Source organism: Pleuronectes platessa, chromosome 12, assembly GCF_947347685.1.
Source record: "Pleuronectes platessa chromosome 12, fPlePla1.1, whole genome shotgun sequence".
NCBI lineage: Eukaryota > Metazoa > Chordata > Actinopteri > Pleuronectiformes > Pleuronectidae > Pleuronectes > Pleuronectes platessa.
In genome coordinates this window covers 2636085-2655771 of record NC_070637.1, presented here as the reverse complement: position 1 = coordinate 2655771, position 19687 = coordinate 2636085, and the positions used below count along the sequence as shown (strand labels likewise).

General features: G+C 39.0%; 1 protein-coding gene across 7 annotated transcripts in view; it reads left to right on the top strand.

Moving 5' to 3' along the window:
- rasgrp3 (RAS guanyl releasing protein 3 (calcium and DAG-regulated)) overlaps window positions 1–19687 on the top strand; it is a 41347-nt gene that overhangs the window by 384 nt on the left and 21276 nt on the right. Inside the window, exons 1-4 of one of the 7 annotated variants that reach the window (XM_053436190.1) lie at window positions 984–1412; window positions 5056–5258; window positions 18625–18743; window positions 19382–19484. In XM_053436190.1, the coding sequence (XP_053292165.1) occupies window positions 18674–18743; window positions 19382–19484 (173 nt within the window). In that variant the 5' untranslated portion in view covers window positions 984–1412; window positions 5056–5258; window positions 18625–18673. Of the gene's footprint in view, window positions 1–983; window positions 1413–5055; window positions 5259–18619; window positions 18744–19381; window positions 19485–19687 lie in introns of those variants that run through there. The other 6 variants (XM_053436189.1, XM_053436186.1, XM_053436185.1 and 3 more) reach the window with 6 other exon arrangements.

Here is a 19687-nt window from a genome sequence, read left to right as displayed (position 1 = left end):
AGTATATAATTGTTTCATAATATTATGTAGCAGTCAGAGACGGCTCAGTAGTAAAAGGTGATACCATGAGTGTAGTGGGTTATAATTAGTGTGACAAAGTAGGCAAAATGGGTTAATGAACCAAAGTTTCATTGAGCTGTGCAGTAGAAACATTCATTCTGTGGAGAAGCTGCAGTGCAGGCAAAGGTCAGGCTCATGTTTTAAACCAGACCAGGATTTTCCACTAAACTTAACCGAGAGCTCTGAGAGTCTGAACAGAATCATGAATCACTTTGATAATGCTGGAGTCACAACAGGTGCAGACTGTACTGTGAGACCAGTTACTGGTGGAAAACAAACATGTTGTTTTGTACATTTTGTATCATTTGATACTTGTTAAATATATTAACTGACAACACATCTTCATTATAAACCCCAACTGGTCCCATTTAAAAACATTCTGTAAAGCTTGACCGCAACAGCTAATGTGTTTTTTAAGAAACATCCTTGGGAATCAAGGAATCAATAGCAGAGGGTCAAATTTAGTAGAAATCGTTACATTGGAGTGTCCTTACAGAAGCTGCCCCTTTGCTGGAAAAGTGTGATTTCTTTTTGTCCAGGCAAGCAGCAGGATGTGCCGTCAGTGTTTTTGTTTAGGTACACATTTTTAGACAAAACCCAGAGACAAAACAATGTGCACAACGTCATTAGAGTGGAACACGGGATGGTTCAGCCTCTCACACAACAACAATCCATGAACACACGCACACACTCACTCCACCCTGCTGACTGAAGCGGCTACTTAAACTTATAATTATACTATACTAATACTAATACTAATACTAATACCAATACCAATACTAACAAAAATAAAGTCATGTAAACTCAGGCCTTGATAAACTTAACATTTAACCACATGTCATTGGACTCATTCATCATGACTGTTGTTGTTGCTGAGACAGGAAGACACACAGAAACAAACATGAATGTGCGCACACGCATATTGTGATACATTTCCTGCTTTGCTCTGTTCCACTTTACCTTGTGTGGTCCCTATATTTAGCTCAGTCCAGGGAAACCAACCAACACAGGCAGGAAAACTAAGTTTGGAAAGAATTGAAGGAAGTCTAGTGGCCGTTTAGACAAACAGCTCACACACTGGGATCAGTTCTGGCTGAACACGCAGCAGCAGTGCTGTATATGGCTGAGACAGACAAAGGGCTTCGGAGGGACACAGGAGCATTACAAGAAAGACTTGGGAAATATTCGCTTGAGCGCTGACTGGATAGCTATGCTAGTCCTTGTGGATCCAGCTAGTCTTGCGTTTGGATGTGGGTTTAAACAGACAGCTTGGATCTAGACGTGAACATGTTTAGAAGGTGGATTTGAGTGGTCAACCGATAGATCTCAACATATTGGAGGTCACAAATCAGGTAAGATGCACATGCAGTTGCCTCGATGAAAAAATGCAATTGGTTTTAATTTAAAAAAAAAACACTGCTGGGGGTTACATTACTACCTTGTGAAATTAGAACCTGAAACATATATTCTGATTTGTGCTTAACTCTAATATGCAGCATATTAAGTCATTATAGAGCTGATTGGGATGGAGAGTGTTTCCTCTGTGTCAGACATTTAGTGGGGCAGTAACAATCTATGTGTATCAAACACAGAGTGTTACCGCCCCACGTCATATGGTACTGTACATGTGTTCCATTACATGAAAGAAATACTACTTCTACACACTCCTCTACATGATGATGTGTATATCGTGTGCTGCTCTCCATGGTGTGTCCTGCTGTCTTCATTATGAGTTAATTAGTGTGTCCCAGAGGAGGAGACAAACGTGAACTCAATTAATTCCCCCGATTGTATTACCAGTATATTTATTCAGACATTGACAACACACTCCTTTTTCTTCTGTTAACTAATTACACAATTATCTTCTTTCACCTTTAATTGTGGTATTAGTTTGGACAGAGGGATGCATTATGTTTGCTTTTGATTATTTATATCTACACCGATTTTCTTGTAGATGCAAACTTCCCCCAAAGACTCAGTCTTTTGTCGACTCTACATGCGAGTGGATTAGCAGATGAAAATCTTTGCTTTAATTTTTGAAATATTGCCGCTGTGAAGTATTTCAGAATTCAAGAGCAAAACTAAATTGTTTCACCTGTTGTTAATTTGACTTCAGTAAGTACTGTATTCATGTCAGACAATGGTGACCAAATACAGTTAGGTTTCTGTATAGTTCAGTTGTGTTGTTTAGAGATTTGAAAGAATTCTATTTTGTAATTTGCCATTTGCAAATGTCTGTCTTTTACTACTTCTTACTGTGGCCTGAAGATGTCTTCTGACACCATGTTTCTTAATAGGTGTTTGGCCTGAGGTGCTGTTGATTTGTTTTCTTGTTTTCATATTTGTTTTCACATCAGATCAACAGATTGCTCATATTGAACTGTTTCCATCTGAGACACATCATGACTTTCCACTAGACCTTAATGACCAGATGTCACATTTGCAGAAAATTTCCCATGGTCTCATTAGCAGATTGCCCTCTTCTGGGTGCAATCATGACCCCTGGAGATTCACTTTACTGTTGGGATTCAGCTAAAACCACTAGCAGGACTTAACATTTGCAGCTAAGAATCTATTAGAGCAGGATGTGTACTCATCATTGTGGCTGCTACAAGCAGAGAGGAGGCTGTCAGGGACACATGGTGATCAGAGGTTTCAATACCTAGTTCATCCAGAATGTGTTGAAGTGTCTTCGAGCAAGACACTGGCCCCTATCTGCTCCTCATACAACATGCATGAGTGTGACTGAAAAAGACTTGAGTGGTTGACAGACTAGAGAACCACTTTATCAATGGACACTACTTAAAAGGTGACCATAAATAGGTAGCAAATAACTGAACTCTTCTGTTTGTTCTATTACAGCTGATTCATGCTCTGTCTTTGTGGTTGTAGCATTTACAGCACTCTATTACACTTAAATATTTGCATTCAATTTCAGTGTTCAACCAATGGACTCTGTAATAAATTGCCAAACTAAAAAAGACAATCCTTCAGTATGCACTTTTACTCCAACCGTGTCTCACATCCACACGTAAACAGCAAAGCAGTTACTGCTGGTAGAGTAGGGTGATGGACATGTGTGTGACACTGCAGTATTTTCTAATTCAACTACAGGTACATCTGAACATGTGGACAGACATTTGTGCCAACAGGATCTCATTCAACACTATCAACAGGACTTGCATACATTCATAAGGAGCAGCAGTACGGCTGACACATTCAAACTCTAGTTAGGATAATTATTCCATTGGTTGTTACCTGAGAAAATGGTAATTTGACTCTTACTCCTTTAAATTCATAGAACATTATCCATTTATTCAGAATCCTATTTACCAGGCTGCAGTTTGACCACAGTGCGACTACGGGTTTAATGAATAACCCTCACTGCTACAGGAACACTGGAGCTTAGCTGTCCATTCAAATAATAGGCACACTATTAATGAATTGTAAGAAAATACAGATTTATGGGTATATCCATACATTACCATCAATAGTAGGTGCTTTCAGTTTGTGCCATTATGCCATAGCATGGCATAAAGAGTTCACATAATTAGGAGTGCCAGTCGGGCCTTGAAAGAAAAGAAAGAAAGAAAAAAAGGGTAGAAAACATTAGCCCTATGTTTTGTCTTATATTGTAAAAAGGCTGTTGTACGTTTTGGGCAAATGTATTTGACTGTATGAGTCAGAGCATTTTTATTAAAAAGGATGCGGCCTTTTCAAAAATGCTAAATGGGTGAAAGTATTGAATGCATTTGATTGCATTTGACCTGCATGAGAGAGATTCAGGCTGGATAAAAAAGGTTGAAAATAATTAAGCCATCTTTTTCCTTTAAATGAAAGATTCACCAAACACAGAGTTTGTGGGAAATCTCTGAATAAGAAAAGAGCCAGACCCGAGAAGCATTAGACCAGAGCCAAAACAAATAAACCCTAAAACAGAGAGTGAAGGCACCATGATCAATCAATCAATCAATCAATCAACTAATGGCTCTAATAAGAAAACACCATAATTATAATAATACTAATGTCATAAGAAAGGTATAATGTATAATTACCAACACCAAGAAGGTTTTCATTAATTGGGAGGAACTGATTCATTTTTGGCCTGGATCTTTTCTTAATCATTATCTTCAACATCACAAGACAGTTTATGGACATTTGCACTGATGCCAAAGAAAACAGGAATAATATTTTCAAAGATTTTACAGGAAACACCAAACCTGCTACAGACAGGAAGTTCATAAGGAGGGGCTAATCACAGTTCATAGATCGACCCAACTCCCAAGTTCCCCTCAGCTCTACACATATTATCCACACCTTTTAGGTTGTTTTCACATTATTACTGTTGCCATTTGGTTAGCTGGTGGACCCAAGTGCAGAGGAGAGGTGGATTCATTCCAAAAAACTGAATTTATTGAAAAATTTATAAAATAGACTAAGGGGCAAGCACAGCAGGAGATACTGTTCAAACTGTTCAGGGAGAACAAGCGGACAGGAACAAAGCATGTGACTGGACAAAGACAGAACTGAGGAGTGGACTTACATACAAACCGAACCCATGAAAAAACAGGTGGCACCGAGCGAGCAGGTTAAACAAACCAAGGAGGGACAAACAACACTGGAGGGAAACACAAAGGCAGGAAGTAAAGTGAACTGAGACACATGAGGGAGATCAGAACTACAAAATAAACAGGAAACACTGAACTAACAGATAACCATGACAACTACCATTCCATTCATGTAACATTTCTGAATCTATTGGATTAGTTAAACATGTTTATTTGCGTCTTAGAATACACAAGCTGTGCTGATGTTAGCGTTGAGCTTACTAGCAATTGACTGTGTTTGAGTGAAACTGAAATAACTCACTAAGATAGACGTACAAAAATGTTGTGTGTGTGTGTGTGTGTGTGTGTGTGTGTGTGTGTGTGTGTGTGTGTGTGTGTGTGTGTGTGTGTGTGTGTGTGTGTGTGTGTGTGCGTGCGCACGTCACAGGACTGTCAGGACCGCTGTCGCTCCAGGCTGCTGTGTTTACCAACAAGAGGAGGAGGTCATAGTGTAGTATCCATCATGGGAGTCTCTCTGCTTCCCAGCCAATAGCAGCCTGCAGCCTGCAGCATGCGGCAGCAGTAACAGTTATCTCATTGAAAGGACTAATCTTTAACTTGGATGGTTGCTGACACGCTGCTGTATAGGCGGTAAGATCTGACTGTTTGTGTAGTTTGGGTTGACATATATACTTGCTAATTTCTGTGACAGCATTTTAGATGTTAACTGCAAGAGAGAGAAACGATACTTTATGTCCGAATGTGTGTGTGCTTGTCTTTTAATAGTTATGAGGGATAATTTTGGTTAAATACCATCATGAGGACTTATTGACTTTGTGAGGACATTTAGGCTGGTCTTCACGAATTGAAAAGTTGGTTTGAGGGTTGACACTTGGTTTGAAGTGTGTGTGGGTGTGTGTGTTTGTGTGTGTGTGTGTGTGTGTGTGTGTGTGTGTGTGTGTGTGTGTGTGTGTGTGTGTGTGTGTGTGTGTGTGTGCATGTACCTACAAGCAGTGTATGTCACTGGACTGTGCATAAGAACGCAATGACGCATCCACAAACCAGAGGTAGAGACAAAGAGACCCATTGTGGAAGCAGAAAAGCACAAGTCATTCTAAAGGGCACAGCTGACTGTAACATGCACAGCCGAGCTGGGAAATCAAAGGGAAGTAAACATTGCAATGTGTTAGTATGTGTATCCTTGTGCCACTGACATATAATGTATTAATGTTTGACACACGGAGCAGCACGACGTCCACACACAAAATGAAAGAGAACACACACACCAGTTTCATAATTGTCCATTGGTTGCTTGTGATGCATGTCTGCACCAGACTGTGAGTAGCATTTAATGCCATGGCTTGACTTGATTTCTCAGAGTGCATTTGGTAAACACTTGATTTGTGTAATGAACTATATTGAAATCAAATTCACTCCAGAAGCCTTTTATGTGATAGCCAGGACTAGTTTGACACCAGGCACTGTTCATTCTCCGATTGTAGTACTGTTGTGAAGTACTGTGACTGGGGGGTTGGGGGGCTTCTGTGACGAGTTTGAATTTCTGTGTGGGTTTGCACTTGGGGTTCCAATTTCCTCCTACACACAAAATACATCCCCGGTTGGGAGACTGTAAACAAGCCTAAGGTGTGAATCTGAGAGTGAATACTGTGTGTTAAGCTCGTCTTTTGATCGACTGGCGACCTGGTTAGGATCTGTCTAACAGAGACAAGAGGCTGGCTGAAATTTGGTTAAGTAATGTCCAACTCTCTATGAACAAACGTTGAGAGCAGGCATCACATGGCTACTAGCATCACAGCCACTTACAAAGAGAAAATGTCTCCTCGGAAGAGCAGCTCAACTTTCCTTCTTTAGAATGGACATGGTTATGTAATTCTCTCCATGTCTTTATGATGCTCAAAGGTTTGCTCACTATATATATCGTGGCATTATCCCAAATGTGACTTTAAGTGCAAATGTTATCTAATGAGGATACAGAGAGTTTTTTTTTATAATTTGTGTGAGAAACATATTAAATGGCAAGTACACGTCAGATGCAGTGAGCAACATCTTTTGTGCCATCAGCTTAAAATACTCTGTTTAAAAAGTATCATAGCATAGTCATGGCTTAAAAGAAATGGACCAGAGGGGTTTACTCATTTTGGATCCGCTTTGAAAGTGTTTCTATGATTATACAATTCCCTTTCACACTGTGAAACTCACAGAACAAATCAATTTTTATGAAGATTTAATGATAAATCCATTTAGCAAATATCTTTAGGACATGTTCCCTTAGCACCATAAGTGTCCACAAAGGTAAACCAGTTATTAGGGTTGGTGTTTGCATTGGTGGAGACAGTGTTGGGTAGAGACTTACTGGAGAATAAAAACTGAAATGATGTGTATTGTCACTTGTGTAAAAGGTAGAGTGCAAAGCATAAAGGTGACTGGAACTGCTTGTTACAAATCCAAATTTCTTTTGTTATTGAAAAGTATAATTTATTTGTTTAGGTTTTAAGTCACAAAAATAAGTATTTGACAATTTTTCAATTGTTTTTCTCGAATATTGACATAAGGATGTTTCACCTTGTCTGTTGGTTGCTAGGGTAGAGTGCGAATAGACCTGTGAATGCTTTGGCACGGATGGGTTTGACAAGTTTTACAATTTTTCAGCAACCTTTCCTACTGTTCCATGTGTAAGGCACAGACAACTTCTAGCCCCCTGGGACCCTAAGATAAGCAGGCGTAACTAATGGATGGAAGGACAATCAATCCTTCAGCATGTGCTTGGAGAAATGATCCAAACGTATGCAATCACACAACAAATGAGGCAACGCCTGGAGGGTAATTCAATCAATGACATTTTATTTGTATAGCCCATATTTACAAATCACAGGTTTTCTAATAGGGCCTAACAAGGTGCGAAGTCCTCTCCCCTTAACCCTCACAAAGAGTGAGTATTAACAGGGGAAAGAACCACCGATTCCCAAACCCCACCACCTCATTGTTCACCTGGACCCTGAGTAAGCATCATCGCTCCACACGCATAATTAAACTCCATGTTTCCTTGTGGGGAACATGGAGTTTAATTATGCGATGAGATCAGAAACTGGATGCCAAACTTTACTGTTGTGCAGATTCTAATTTTACGTAAGCTTGTAGGCCATGTGTGCTGGCTGCATAAACTCTTCTGAGGTCAAGTAAATTACAGTACATTGAAACAAGGACACATGTCAGAAAAGGCTGCAAATCCTTGAAAAGCATTTAGCAAGGCCAGTCATGGACGACTTTTATTATTTGGTGTTTTTTATGTAAGTCTCTTAAGTGTCTTGAACTGTCTATAAATGAAGAGTACTTAAAATGTATTTTACCAGGAAGGACATAAAAGCTAGCCTGGATGCCAGACAGAACTTAGCCCCGCCCGAAACATTTGAGGTCGGGAAGTTCGGTCCGGAGTCGCTCCGTTGGGGAGAAATTATGCCCGAACAGAAGCTCTTCGGACCAATCAAATTGTCAGGATGGGCTTTATACGATGATGGACAGATGATCAACAGTAACGTAATCAACCATGTCACCAAAGAGCGCTTGGGTTGAATTCGTTTTCAACAAACATGCCTGCCGCTGGAGAGCTGAGATGTGTAGATGCTGCCATTGAGTCTGTTTTAGAAGACATCGACAGCGCATTCATTTTGAAAGAGGAAAGCGATGCGTAAGCCTAGCGCCGTGCAGCGATCGTTTCAGGGTCGAGTCTATTTTTTGCACTTGACGCAAGCGTATTGCACCAGGAAACACACTGAAAAATGATTTGAAATGATATTGATGATTTTATACGATATAAATTATCAATATGCATCCCATACTTTGAATTCCCCTTCTGTTGTCCTGGAGTTTTAATTTTACCAATGACATTATTAAATGTCCCCCTCTGCCCATCCACTACAGCCACACAAGCAGTGAGTAAAGATAAAAAGAGAGGGGGGGGCTACGTATTCTCCACACAGACCTGAATCAAATGTTGTAAACATAGTATCATAGGTGTTGATGTAAGTTCGCTTGAGTTCTGTTGACAACAACTATGCGTCGCTTAACATACGTCACATACTACATGGCTCTGATTTGTTGTAGGTCTATCGAATTGAGCGTAGAGGCCTTTTTTTTCCTGGTTCGGTTGAAACACGCCCCATAATCACAGCCCAATGGAGCAGTATCGGACTCATATTCTGACTAGAATTATGAGTACGACAACGTCAGGCTACATAAAAGCAGTCACTTATATTAAATCAAATGAGTGAGCCAGACTGTGGGGAATGTGAGTAATTCCCTGCAGGGATTATACGACTGCAATGATTTTATATCTATCTGAATGTCAGCTGGGATGTCCTCAGCTGATCTGCCTGAATGTTCTCAGAGCTGGTCAAGGCTTTATTTAAACAGTAATATATGTTTCTTAGAATTTTTAAACTCTGTCTTAGTTCCCATATGAACACTACTGCAGGTTTTTCTTCAGCCTTTATCTTACAAAAATATCTTTGTGTTTTTTACCCTTCACTGCAGACCAGTAACAACATTTGTACTAAAACACTACAACTACAGCACTACTGTTTGCGTAGCTGACGTTAGGCTTCTGAATACGAACTTTAAATAAGTTACATATTTTAACTCTATTTTTTACAGAATGAGGGGTACAAATTTTGTCCCCCCTCTTTTCACGCCCTGCATGATTGAGAGGAATTGTTGGATGTAGAAAAATCGTTTTGCAGTATTCATATGGGGATTCACTGATTTAAGGCCGACGTCAAAAATGTTGAATCCTTCAATACATTCCTATTTAGTTGTTGAGCATCTATCTATCTATTATATAAACTGTTTTACTACTGTGGTGGTCTTAAAGCATGTGTAGCTTCTGCTGTCGCTGCGATTGTGGCTTTAGACATGGCTTTGCATTGGTTGTTTTGACTGCAAGACATTGTTTTTGATGAGTGTAACAGTAACTTGGTTGTGTGTGTGCAGTGAATTAACACACACTCATGCTGGCTGCATGTTGTATTAAAGCTCTTGTATTTCTAAACTTCTGTGTATGGTGATACATGTGTCATACTGACAGATGCTGCACCAAGGGTTAAAATGTATTCAAACACAGCTGCAGTTGTGGTTCAGGGCAGGCAGTAACCATGTCCACAGCTTCCCCCAGTGAGAGCAGGTACAGCAGCTGCAGCTGGACTCACAGCCAGTGGCTTTTTCTCAGAGCTCTGTAGGAAGAATGAGCACTAAATGCATCATGTGAAATGTCTCTTCCTCACTCCTTACTGCTTTGTCTGCCAAAATATACACTTACCAAAAACCAAGCAAACATGGAGCAACGCTTGCAAGCTAGTTCAGGCATACATGTGACATATATCTTGTGACATACCTCACTCTCCAAAACCATCTATAAAACACGACCATTTCTGCAATAAACCGTTAACGTGAGTTGTCTGACTGAAATATGTATGAAGGTATTACAACAGAGTATTTAAATACAAATAAGTCTTTTATTTGTATTTTTGAGCTAAATAAACATTTATTTTTGTCTTTCTGATGTATATGAAAAATAATAGCAGAGCTAGCCATAATGTCTAGCTGATCAGGTCCAAACTCTTTGACTCTGAGCTTCTCTTGCAAATTCTTTTAAAGGACATTAATACATTTTCTTCTTCTTCATTTTGTAAAGGACACTCCAGTCACTTGGGTTAGACCATCCTAAAAATCATAGATTATCCTCTCCTATGAATGAACTGTTTGAGGGCTGGATTACGAGTCATTTTTTTCCCACGTTGGTTTTGATTTTACTGAGCATCTGAAAATAGTGAAAATATCAATCACACAAGACAGCTGTGTCTGAGGGGGTAGAGCGGGTCATCCTCTAACCAGGGTTAGCTGTTTCATCCCAGTGTTCCACATTCCACAAACGTCCATGGGCAAAAAGCTGAACTGCAAATTGCCCTTGAAGGCATTGCCTTTTCATAGAAAAAACTCTCCCCGTAGATGCACTGTACAAATGTATGTGTTTAAAACTCTACTGTAAAGGGCTTTGATTTGGTCATGAAGAAGATAAATGTCCTACATCAGAATGTAGTAATGACTACGGAATACTCATGGGTCACAATGTCAAAATACTTAGGGGCATTACAGCTACTGTGATCCATCGCATGTACCTATTGTTTGTGCTTGATTATCAAAATGATGAATTGCTTTTTATAAAAATATCTCTACGTGGTCTAACATTAAACTACTTGTAAATGCATTTGATATAAAAAAAAAGTTATGGTATACCTTGACTAGAAGTTTAAACTAACAATTTATTAGCACTAATATGGTACTTACTTATAGCACTTTGTAGAAATGGTACCTTCTTGATTCTTGTTGTTCTGGGTTTGTACCCTCATGGTTGAATGCGCTTATTCTAAGTCGCTTAGAAAAAAAGAGTCAGCTAAATGAAAAATGTAAATGTAAATGTAGGAGCCTTTTTAGATTGTTGAATTGCTGTTGATTTGATGAAGAATCAACGAATCTGAATTATTTCACCACAGTTTCAATAAATACAGAAAGAGATCATTCAGAAGTGTGTGATTGTGTAACAGAAACTGGTTCCTTTGCTGGGAGGGTCAACAAGTTGCCCTGGAAAGTACGTCAGTACCAGATCTTTCTGCCTTATATTTTGGTTTGCCAGCTGTACGCTGATATGAGATGTGTTTGGCTGAAGCTCAGGAAATGGTGGAGCTTCAGCGAGACAAGGGTTCTTATTTCAAATGAGTTTTTATATTTTACAACTTTTAAATTGGAGGTGCAGTGGACAGCCTCAGAATCATATACTTTCCTGTAGATGTAACCAATGAGTTGAGCAGATTAGGTCCCTGTGTGCCTGTCGCTAACTTAAGTATAAATTATGCCCGAGCAGGGAGGTAAAAAATGCCAGAAAGGTTCAAATAATTGACACAGAATCACTGCAGGAATGCGTCATTTTGTATCATCAACAATTAAAACCCTTTTACTGGAAAAGAAAAGACAGAGATTTGATAAATATATGAATAAAGATTAAATATAAATAGACACAAGATTTGTTCCTATTATTATAAAAATTAGACTGCAGCTCAACTGCATGGGATTACTATGCCATCACTATGTCATTATGCCACATTTTCAAATCATGAACCAAATCACGTACAGTTGTGTCGAGCTAAGCTCTCTCTGAGAGCAAAAATGCCAGTAACCCAATTATAGTCAGTAATCATAGTGGCCTTTATCCAACAATATAGCATTGATGCTTATGGTGCATATAGTAATTTTCCATCAGTAGCATAACCTACAAACTCTCATATGTGTTTCTTGATGCAGTGTCTCCGCGGTTCATGTATCATCATAACTGCTAGGCATTCTATTTGCATTCACATACATAAAGCTCAGAATCTGGAGGAGTCAAAAGTTATGTCACTGCGCTCCAATTCCTTATCAATAAGAACTTTGTGGTGATGTTAGTGTTGAAATCACCAGACACACTAATAATTACCACATCTAAGATTACTCCTGTTCAAGATCTTATCCATTTACACATTTCTTTTATACAGTGCCCTCATTCTTTTAGCGTGTACACACAGACACACAGACACACAGACACAATGATTGTTAATGTTGTTTCAAGTATTACAGAATGAACTAGATACTGGCCTGTGACGTCTTTTTAGCCTCTGATGGCAGCTGATTAGAAACTGAGTCCTTATAGGTCCAAGGTCCCAGCTCCCACAATGCATTGCTAGTCTTCATCCAGCTGCCTGGATGATGTGGTTGGCTGCTATGATACAGATATTCCAAACGGCCCAGCATGTCAACAAACCACAATACGTGTGGGATCGATATGACTTTTGTTGACACTGGACTAGATTAAATCCTGTTCAGGTGAAGATTCATTGTCAGCTAAAGTTGCATTTTCAACTGATTATGTAAGACATTGTGTTTGGGAAGAGAAACCACTGATTATTAGGAGCATAGAGGTTTCGGTTATTGTCTTGGTAAGTAATTACTTATGATTAATTCACAAGATTATCCATATAAAGAGCCTTTTGTTGAAATCCTGCATCTGCTTTAAAACTTGTTTAAGATGTTAGGACTAACCCTAACCCTAACCCTACAATAATAATTAGTTATAACTTTATCTTTATCATTCAGTTTATATAAAAGAGACAAATACAAATATATCATTAACATATGGGTTAATATACTTTAGTTTACAGTATGGAAAAGTTGCATATCAACACATATAAACCAATAAACTTTTATTTGTATAGCCCTTATAATGCCCTTATAATAATAATAATAATAATAATAATAATAATGTATTTATAGAGCACTATTTAAACCAAATAAGAGTTCTTCACAAGTAGAACAAAGTCATAAAATCTAAGTTTAACATGGCAATTATCGGATATAACAAGTTTCAACTTTTTGTCTGGACTCTGTTTGAATGAATGAGCAGAGACAAGAAAGATTTAACAGGGTTCAATGACGATGGTATAAAAGTCTGGGTACCAGATCTGAGGAGATTATCTTTGAACTCCAGAGTCTAAAGCAAAAAGAGCGGGCTGGGAGCCAAACAGAAAGCAGGCAGAGCTGCGGTGTTGTGTACAGAACAAGTGAGACAGGCAACAAGCACAAGTGTAGATTGACGAAGTGCCGGAGTCTGTTTGCTTGAGATGCTGGTTAAATGTTGTCAGGAGGTGAGTTGTTGACTACTGAATGCAGATCATCTGTGCAGGTGGAATTGGAGAGAGGCTGAGTGGTATATATCTCATATATAAACCTTTAACTTATGCATACACAAATACCAGCAGAACAGGGACAAAGGGGCAGCAAAATGGACAGTGAAAATTATCTTTCACCACAGTTTGTGTCGAATATGACATTATCTATTTTTCTTTAAACTAAAATGCATCCCAAGAGTTTTTAGACTTGAACATGACTGATGGCTTTTCTAAAAGTCTGTCTTTTAGGGGTTTGGAAAAACTGGGTTAATATGGAAGCCAGGAGTAAACATAGCAAAAAATAAAATCTCTCAACAAGAGGTCTAAAATACCACTTACCCACCACCCACAACACAGTCCTTTCATCCCTTCATTCCCTTTATCTCACATGATTAAAAAAAATTCAAATGAATGGCCCTGATAAGGCGATTAAATACCAATGGCTAAACTATTCCAGGCTTAAGTAGAAAGGTCCAGCTTGAATGAGCTTCAACTTCAACTTGAGGCTTAAGCCTTTCCACTACCACAATTCAGCTTGGTTTAATCAAGGCCATTCTAGCCTGGGTTTAATAAGCATTGTGTCGGGCATGTGCATGCAGCCCAGTATAAAGAATTGTAGAAAAGAGCATACAATATCCCTGAAAGACACAAAAACATGTGTGGTTTGTTTTTCTGCAGCAGAGCAACAGATCATTGAGCTCTATGAAGAATTCACTCATATTCACATAGAAAGGAAATGTCATGATCAACAAGGCTAGGGAGACGTCATGAAAGAAAATATCTGACATATTGAATGTGAAAGTTTTCTACAACAGATTAGGATTATAGTGCTACATGTGGAAAGAAAATTCTGAGGAGGGAGTGGCATCTATTATAACATGTAATTTAGCTGACGCTTTTATCCAAAGCGAATTAGAATAAGTACATTCAACCATGAGGGTGCAAACCCAGAGCAGTATGGTATGAGGCGGAAGATGTATACTTTCTGCTGTCCTGATGTCATTGAGGAGCTCATTCCACCATTCCGGAGCCAGGACAGCAAACAGTCGTGATTTTGTTGAGTGTTTAGCTCGCAGTGAGGGAGCAACAAGCCAATTGGCTGATGCAGAGCAGAGTGATCGGGCTGGGGTCTATAACGTTTGACTATGTCCTGGATGTAGACTGGACCCGATCCATTCGTAGGGGTGACATGACCAGGGCCTGGAGCAGAACCTGAGCCACCTTCTGAGTGAGAAAGGGGAGTATTCTCCTGATGTTGTACAGCATGAATCTACAGGAACCTGTTATTGCAGTAATGTTGGCAGTAAGGGAGAGTTGACTGTCGAGTGTCACACACAGGTTCCTATCAGCCTGGGTGGGGGCTAACACAGAGTTGTTAAAGGTAATAGTCAGGTCGTGGGTGGGAGAGCCTTTCCCTGGAAGTGAAAGTAGTTAACTCTTATTTAGATTAATTTTCAGATGGTGTGCGGTCATCCACTGAGAGATGTCAGTCAGACAGGCAGAGATTCGGGCTGCTACCTGTGTTTCAGATTGGGGAAAAGAGAGGATTAGTTGGGTGTCATCAGCATAGCTGTGGTAGGAAAATCCATGTGAGTGAATGACAGAGCCGAGAGGGTTGGTGTACAGAGAGAAGAGGAGGGGACCCAGGACGGAACCTTGAGTAGTCCCCCAGTAGTCCCCCAGTAGTGAGGGGACAAGGTTCAGACACAGATCTTCACCAAGTTACCCAGTAAATGCGTTCATTGAGGTAGGATGAGAGCAGAGAGAGAGCAGAGCCTGAGACATCCAGGTCCTGGGTGTCCATCCTGGAAGAGAATTTTATTACAAACTAAACAGTTTCACATGTGATCGTAATATCTCTCCACAGCCTACATTGTTCAAATATGTATGTTTTAATAAATCATTTGTCAAATCACGAGATACAGTTAGACTCTGGATATTAAGCTAGATAATGTCGGATATGTTTGAAATGATGCTGAAGGCAACTGACTTCACTATAACACATGTACTTTTACTTAGTAAGATGATGAGGTATGTGTAAACCACTCTGACCAGCTGACCTAATAAACCTAAATGTAATTTTTTTCCCCCAAATACATTGTTCTTTTTTTAGGAAGACAGACAAGTATGACTTTACCTGCAGCTACAGTGAGAACTGTTGGGTTTTCTCTACAAACTTAAGGTCTTGACCTTATTATGTTGTGAATGGCTATTGAATATCTCTTATTACAACATATTTATCATTTTGCTATGGACTTTTGTGTGAAGCACTTTGTCATCTCGTTTAGATAGCTGCTATACAAATAAAATTATAATTGTAATTATTATAATTACATAAATACGGGAAGAAAGAGTTAAGACCAAGTAACACATATTTTGAATGTGTCTGCATTTTTCATCAGGTTTAACTTTACATTTTACTGCAGGAATGAAAGAAGTAGTTTTTACCAACAACTTAATCAGCTTATTTTTTAACATGTTTCTCCGTTAAATATATAAAAGGCATCTTCTCCTCCGTATCAAAGACCAAAAAAGCCACTTTGATGCAATACCCCTTTGGTCATCAACCGTTTTCTGAAAAATCAAAACTAAACCAGAAGCAATGAATGGAGAAGAGAACATATGTGTGCATCTTCTTGACCAGGTTTTAGAGCAAAATGCTTCTTACACATTGACAAAAAGTGTATCAGTATCATCATTCACCATTACCATGATAATGTCATTGGAAGGACATTTACTGTGGAACCACTGCTTGCTGCCAAATCTTGCTGATTATGCTTCACAACTACAAAAGGATTTTAATGTAACAACTTTATGACGTGACAATATGTCAATGTTGCAGCAAAGCTTCCCCCTTATGGCCCCAACATTTTTTTATTGCTTTCATAAACTCAAATAGAAGCATGACCCCCTCCCATATAGACTGATTTATTACATGAAATTAATTTCTCTGGCAGCCTCAACAAGTATCCCTTCAAGCTGCTCAGGCGAGAAAGGCCCAGTTGTGTGGGCGCTTTTAGCTTTGGTTAATATTTATAATTTTGAATGTTGAAAATGTCAAGTCACACTCAGACATTTCTTTGTTGTTAGTATAACTTTGATTGTTGTAGTTATATATTTCCCTGCTTTATATGAGCAAATACCATTGTTGATAATTGAAACACAACTCTAAATATCATCATTACCAAGCAACAGCCAACCTGCAGCTATAAACAGTGACATCCTGGATTAAAATGGCAGGTGATGAGGAGAAATACCTTGTACCTTATCTTGTTGTGGATAGAAATGTCACTGACATGAAGCTGTTTCATCTAAAAACATGTTGAGCATCATAAATGAAACATATTGGTTTAAATGTGATCAGAGTACATTTAAATGGTTGTGCACCACAAACATCAGCTGATCTCAACTACTTGGATCCGACACAGCTTGGTCTTAAGACTTTAAAAGCTCGCTTTGAAGTTCCTCATAACAGATTCACATTTTTAAACACATAACCCAACTTTTCCCATTATAATAGCCACATTTCATAGCAAACCTCTGAGCAGGGAAACTCATTTGTCATGAGAGAAACGCGGTTCATTTTAAAAGCCTCTCCACATCTCTCAAAATGTGAAGACACACTATATCATGGAGGTTGATATGATTTTTCTTCGTTAAATAATCAGCCATAAAGTTTCATCAAAAGATTGATGATTTTGCAGTAACTAAATTACTGTAATTAATCCATGTAATTTTACCATTACACTCTTTGATATTACTCCTCTAATAGAATGTGGCCATGATAGTCCATGTGACAAGCGCCATCATGGGCCGTCTTTGTGGAGCTTAACATGAATTTGGATTAATATGTAGTGACAAATGTCCATGCAGAAAACCAGTGTAGTAGCAGAAACATGAGTGTGTGTACTGTTCATGTTTGTTTTGGACCTCATCTAACCCTTACTCATAAAAATCCTACGATTGTCCTATAAATTCAGAAGAAGTTTTAATTAGATCTTTATGTTAAGAAACACTTCCTTGTTCTCCCATTCACCTTTGTCTTCATAATGAACACTGTGTAGTTTACTATGTAGTGAGGGGTCATGAAGCAAGCGCTGCATTGGCAAAACTCAAAATACTATTTTGGCCAAGTCTTTGATTGCTGTTGAGTAACGAGAGACTTTTAAGCGTTTAGACTCTAAACTAGACTCAACACCATATTAACTCAGAACATTAGCTGCGGGACGAGGTGCGCATATGATGGAGTATGGATCCTAGCTCGCTGACCACCTCACTGACCCTGACTGGTTAACAAGGCTGGCGGACTTGTGCGAAACAACTCTCTCAGCCCTGACGTACATAAAGAATAAATACAGAGCGCAGCTAAACATGGAGAATGATCTCAGAGTCGCCAAAATAAAGCCGAGAATGGACTTGCTCTGCTGCATTCATATTGCCCACATATCTCATTAGTGAGTTTAAGAAATTAAAATAACCCTCAAGTTTTTGCACATGGCAGCAATAAGGTGTCTGCTGCTCCTTATGCATACAAACGTGCACAGACATCACCTGTGCACTTTTTTATACTTACAGTATATGCTCACTCAGCCCTGCTGTTTATACATGGTGTTTCCCTATATTCTGGTTATATTCTATTTCTTAAATTGCTATAAAATAATATCACGGCTGTAAGGCTGTTGTTCTTTTGTGTTGTATTAATGCCCGTGTTTGCATAGGCCAATAGTTTGTGTGCATGGCTGTGCGCAATATTATATAACACATCCAGGGTCGTGGGGGTCGCCATTCTCTGGCACCGTTATTTTGTGGGTGGCGGGCTGAAAAGTTTGGGAACCCCTGCTCATGTTTCAGTGTTTCCTATTAATTACCTACATTGTGGCAATCTGCCATCTGCCACAATGTAGGTATGTCTCATTTGTCCTGACACACTTTTATATTGTTTACATTTTTTTTATAATAACTTATAAGATCTCTAACTTATAGTGTAATGTATAACCCATTGAAAGGGTATTAGGCGAGTGTACAACATTTTTAAGTGCCTCCATTGTTTTTTATTTAAAATGGACATATAAAGATTCCAAACAGATTGTTACTGCTACTCATTGGCTAAAATCAGCTACATAATAAGAAGAAATGCTTCATCGCTTCTTCAGATAACTTGTTACCCTCTTGTTTCATAAAATGTTCTCTCACTCTGACTGATGATTGTCTCTCTCGTGCTCCAAAAACAATCCTGACTAGTACAGAACCGTGGCGAAGAAGTGCTGACCTCTGTCCTACTCTCAGCTTGGGACTATGGGATCATCCACATTGGGAAAGGCAGCATCTCTTAATGCTCTTTTAAATGAATGCATTCAAACATTTGGTGAGTACCACATCAATCAATCAATCAATAACATGCATTGATGACAACTAATGTAATGAGGAGGGAAGGGAGGAAAGAGAAGATCCATGTTTCATCTATTATCCCCCATCAAGGCCTATAGCTGCATTACTAACAGCTGGTCCAAGACAGATCAGAGCAAGCCCGAACTATAAGCTTTATCAACAAGAAAAGTTTACTACTCTTAAACATATAGAGGGTCTGCCACCTAAACTGAAACTAGGAGATGACTCCACAGGAGAGGAGCTTGATAGCTGAAAGCTCTGGCTCTTACTCTACTTTTAGAATTTAGGGACGACAAGTAATCCTGAATTCCGGGAGCGCAGTGCTCTAGTGGGGTGATATGGTACTATGAGCTCTTTAAGTTATCATAGTGTCATATCATTGAGGAGTTTGTTGGAGAAGAGGAGAATTATTGCATTTTACAGGGGATTTCTATGGCACAAAACAAAAAGATTAAACACACGAAAGGTATTAATTGGTGAAAAGAAAAAGAAGAAATATCACAGATCTTATCCTTTAAGATTAAGTCTGAAAATAATACAATGACTTCCCTCAGGGTCACTAACATAGTGACTGTCACAGTTAAAATCCGGTGACATTTTGTGCTCTCTTCACAGATGACAATGGGGAGCTGCAGGACAACCTGCTTCCTCGAACCCTACTGCTGATGCATCAATGGTATGTGACATCCTCAGAGCTGGCAGGGAAACTACTGATGATATATCCCATCTGGCAAAATACTGCACTGTTTTATGCAACCCCATTCCTTTTACAATATGTTACAATATTGCAAGCTAATTTACCTACTGTAGAATGCTGCTTTACAGGAAACCCAATCTAAATATGTTATTTTGATAGTGGAAGTGGGATGATTAGTAATGCTCTTCATGTTTTACTTCACCTCAGTCACTCAGCTCTCTTCT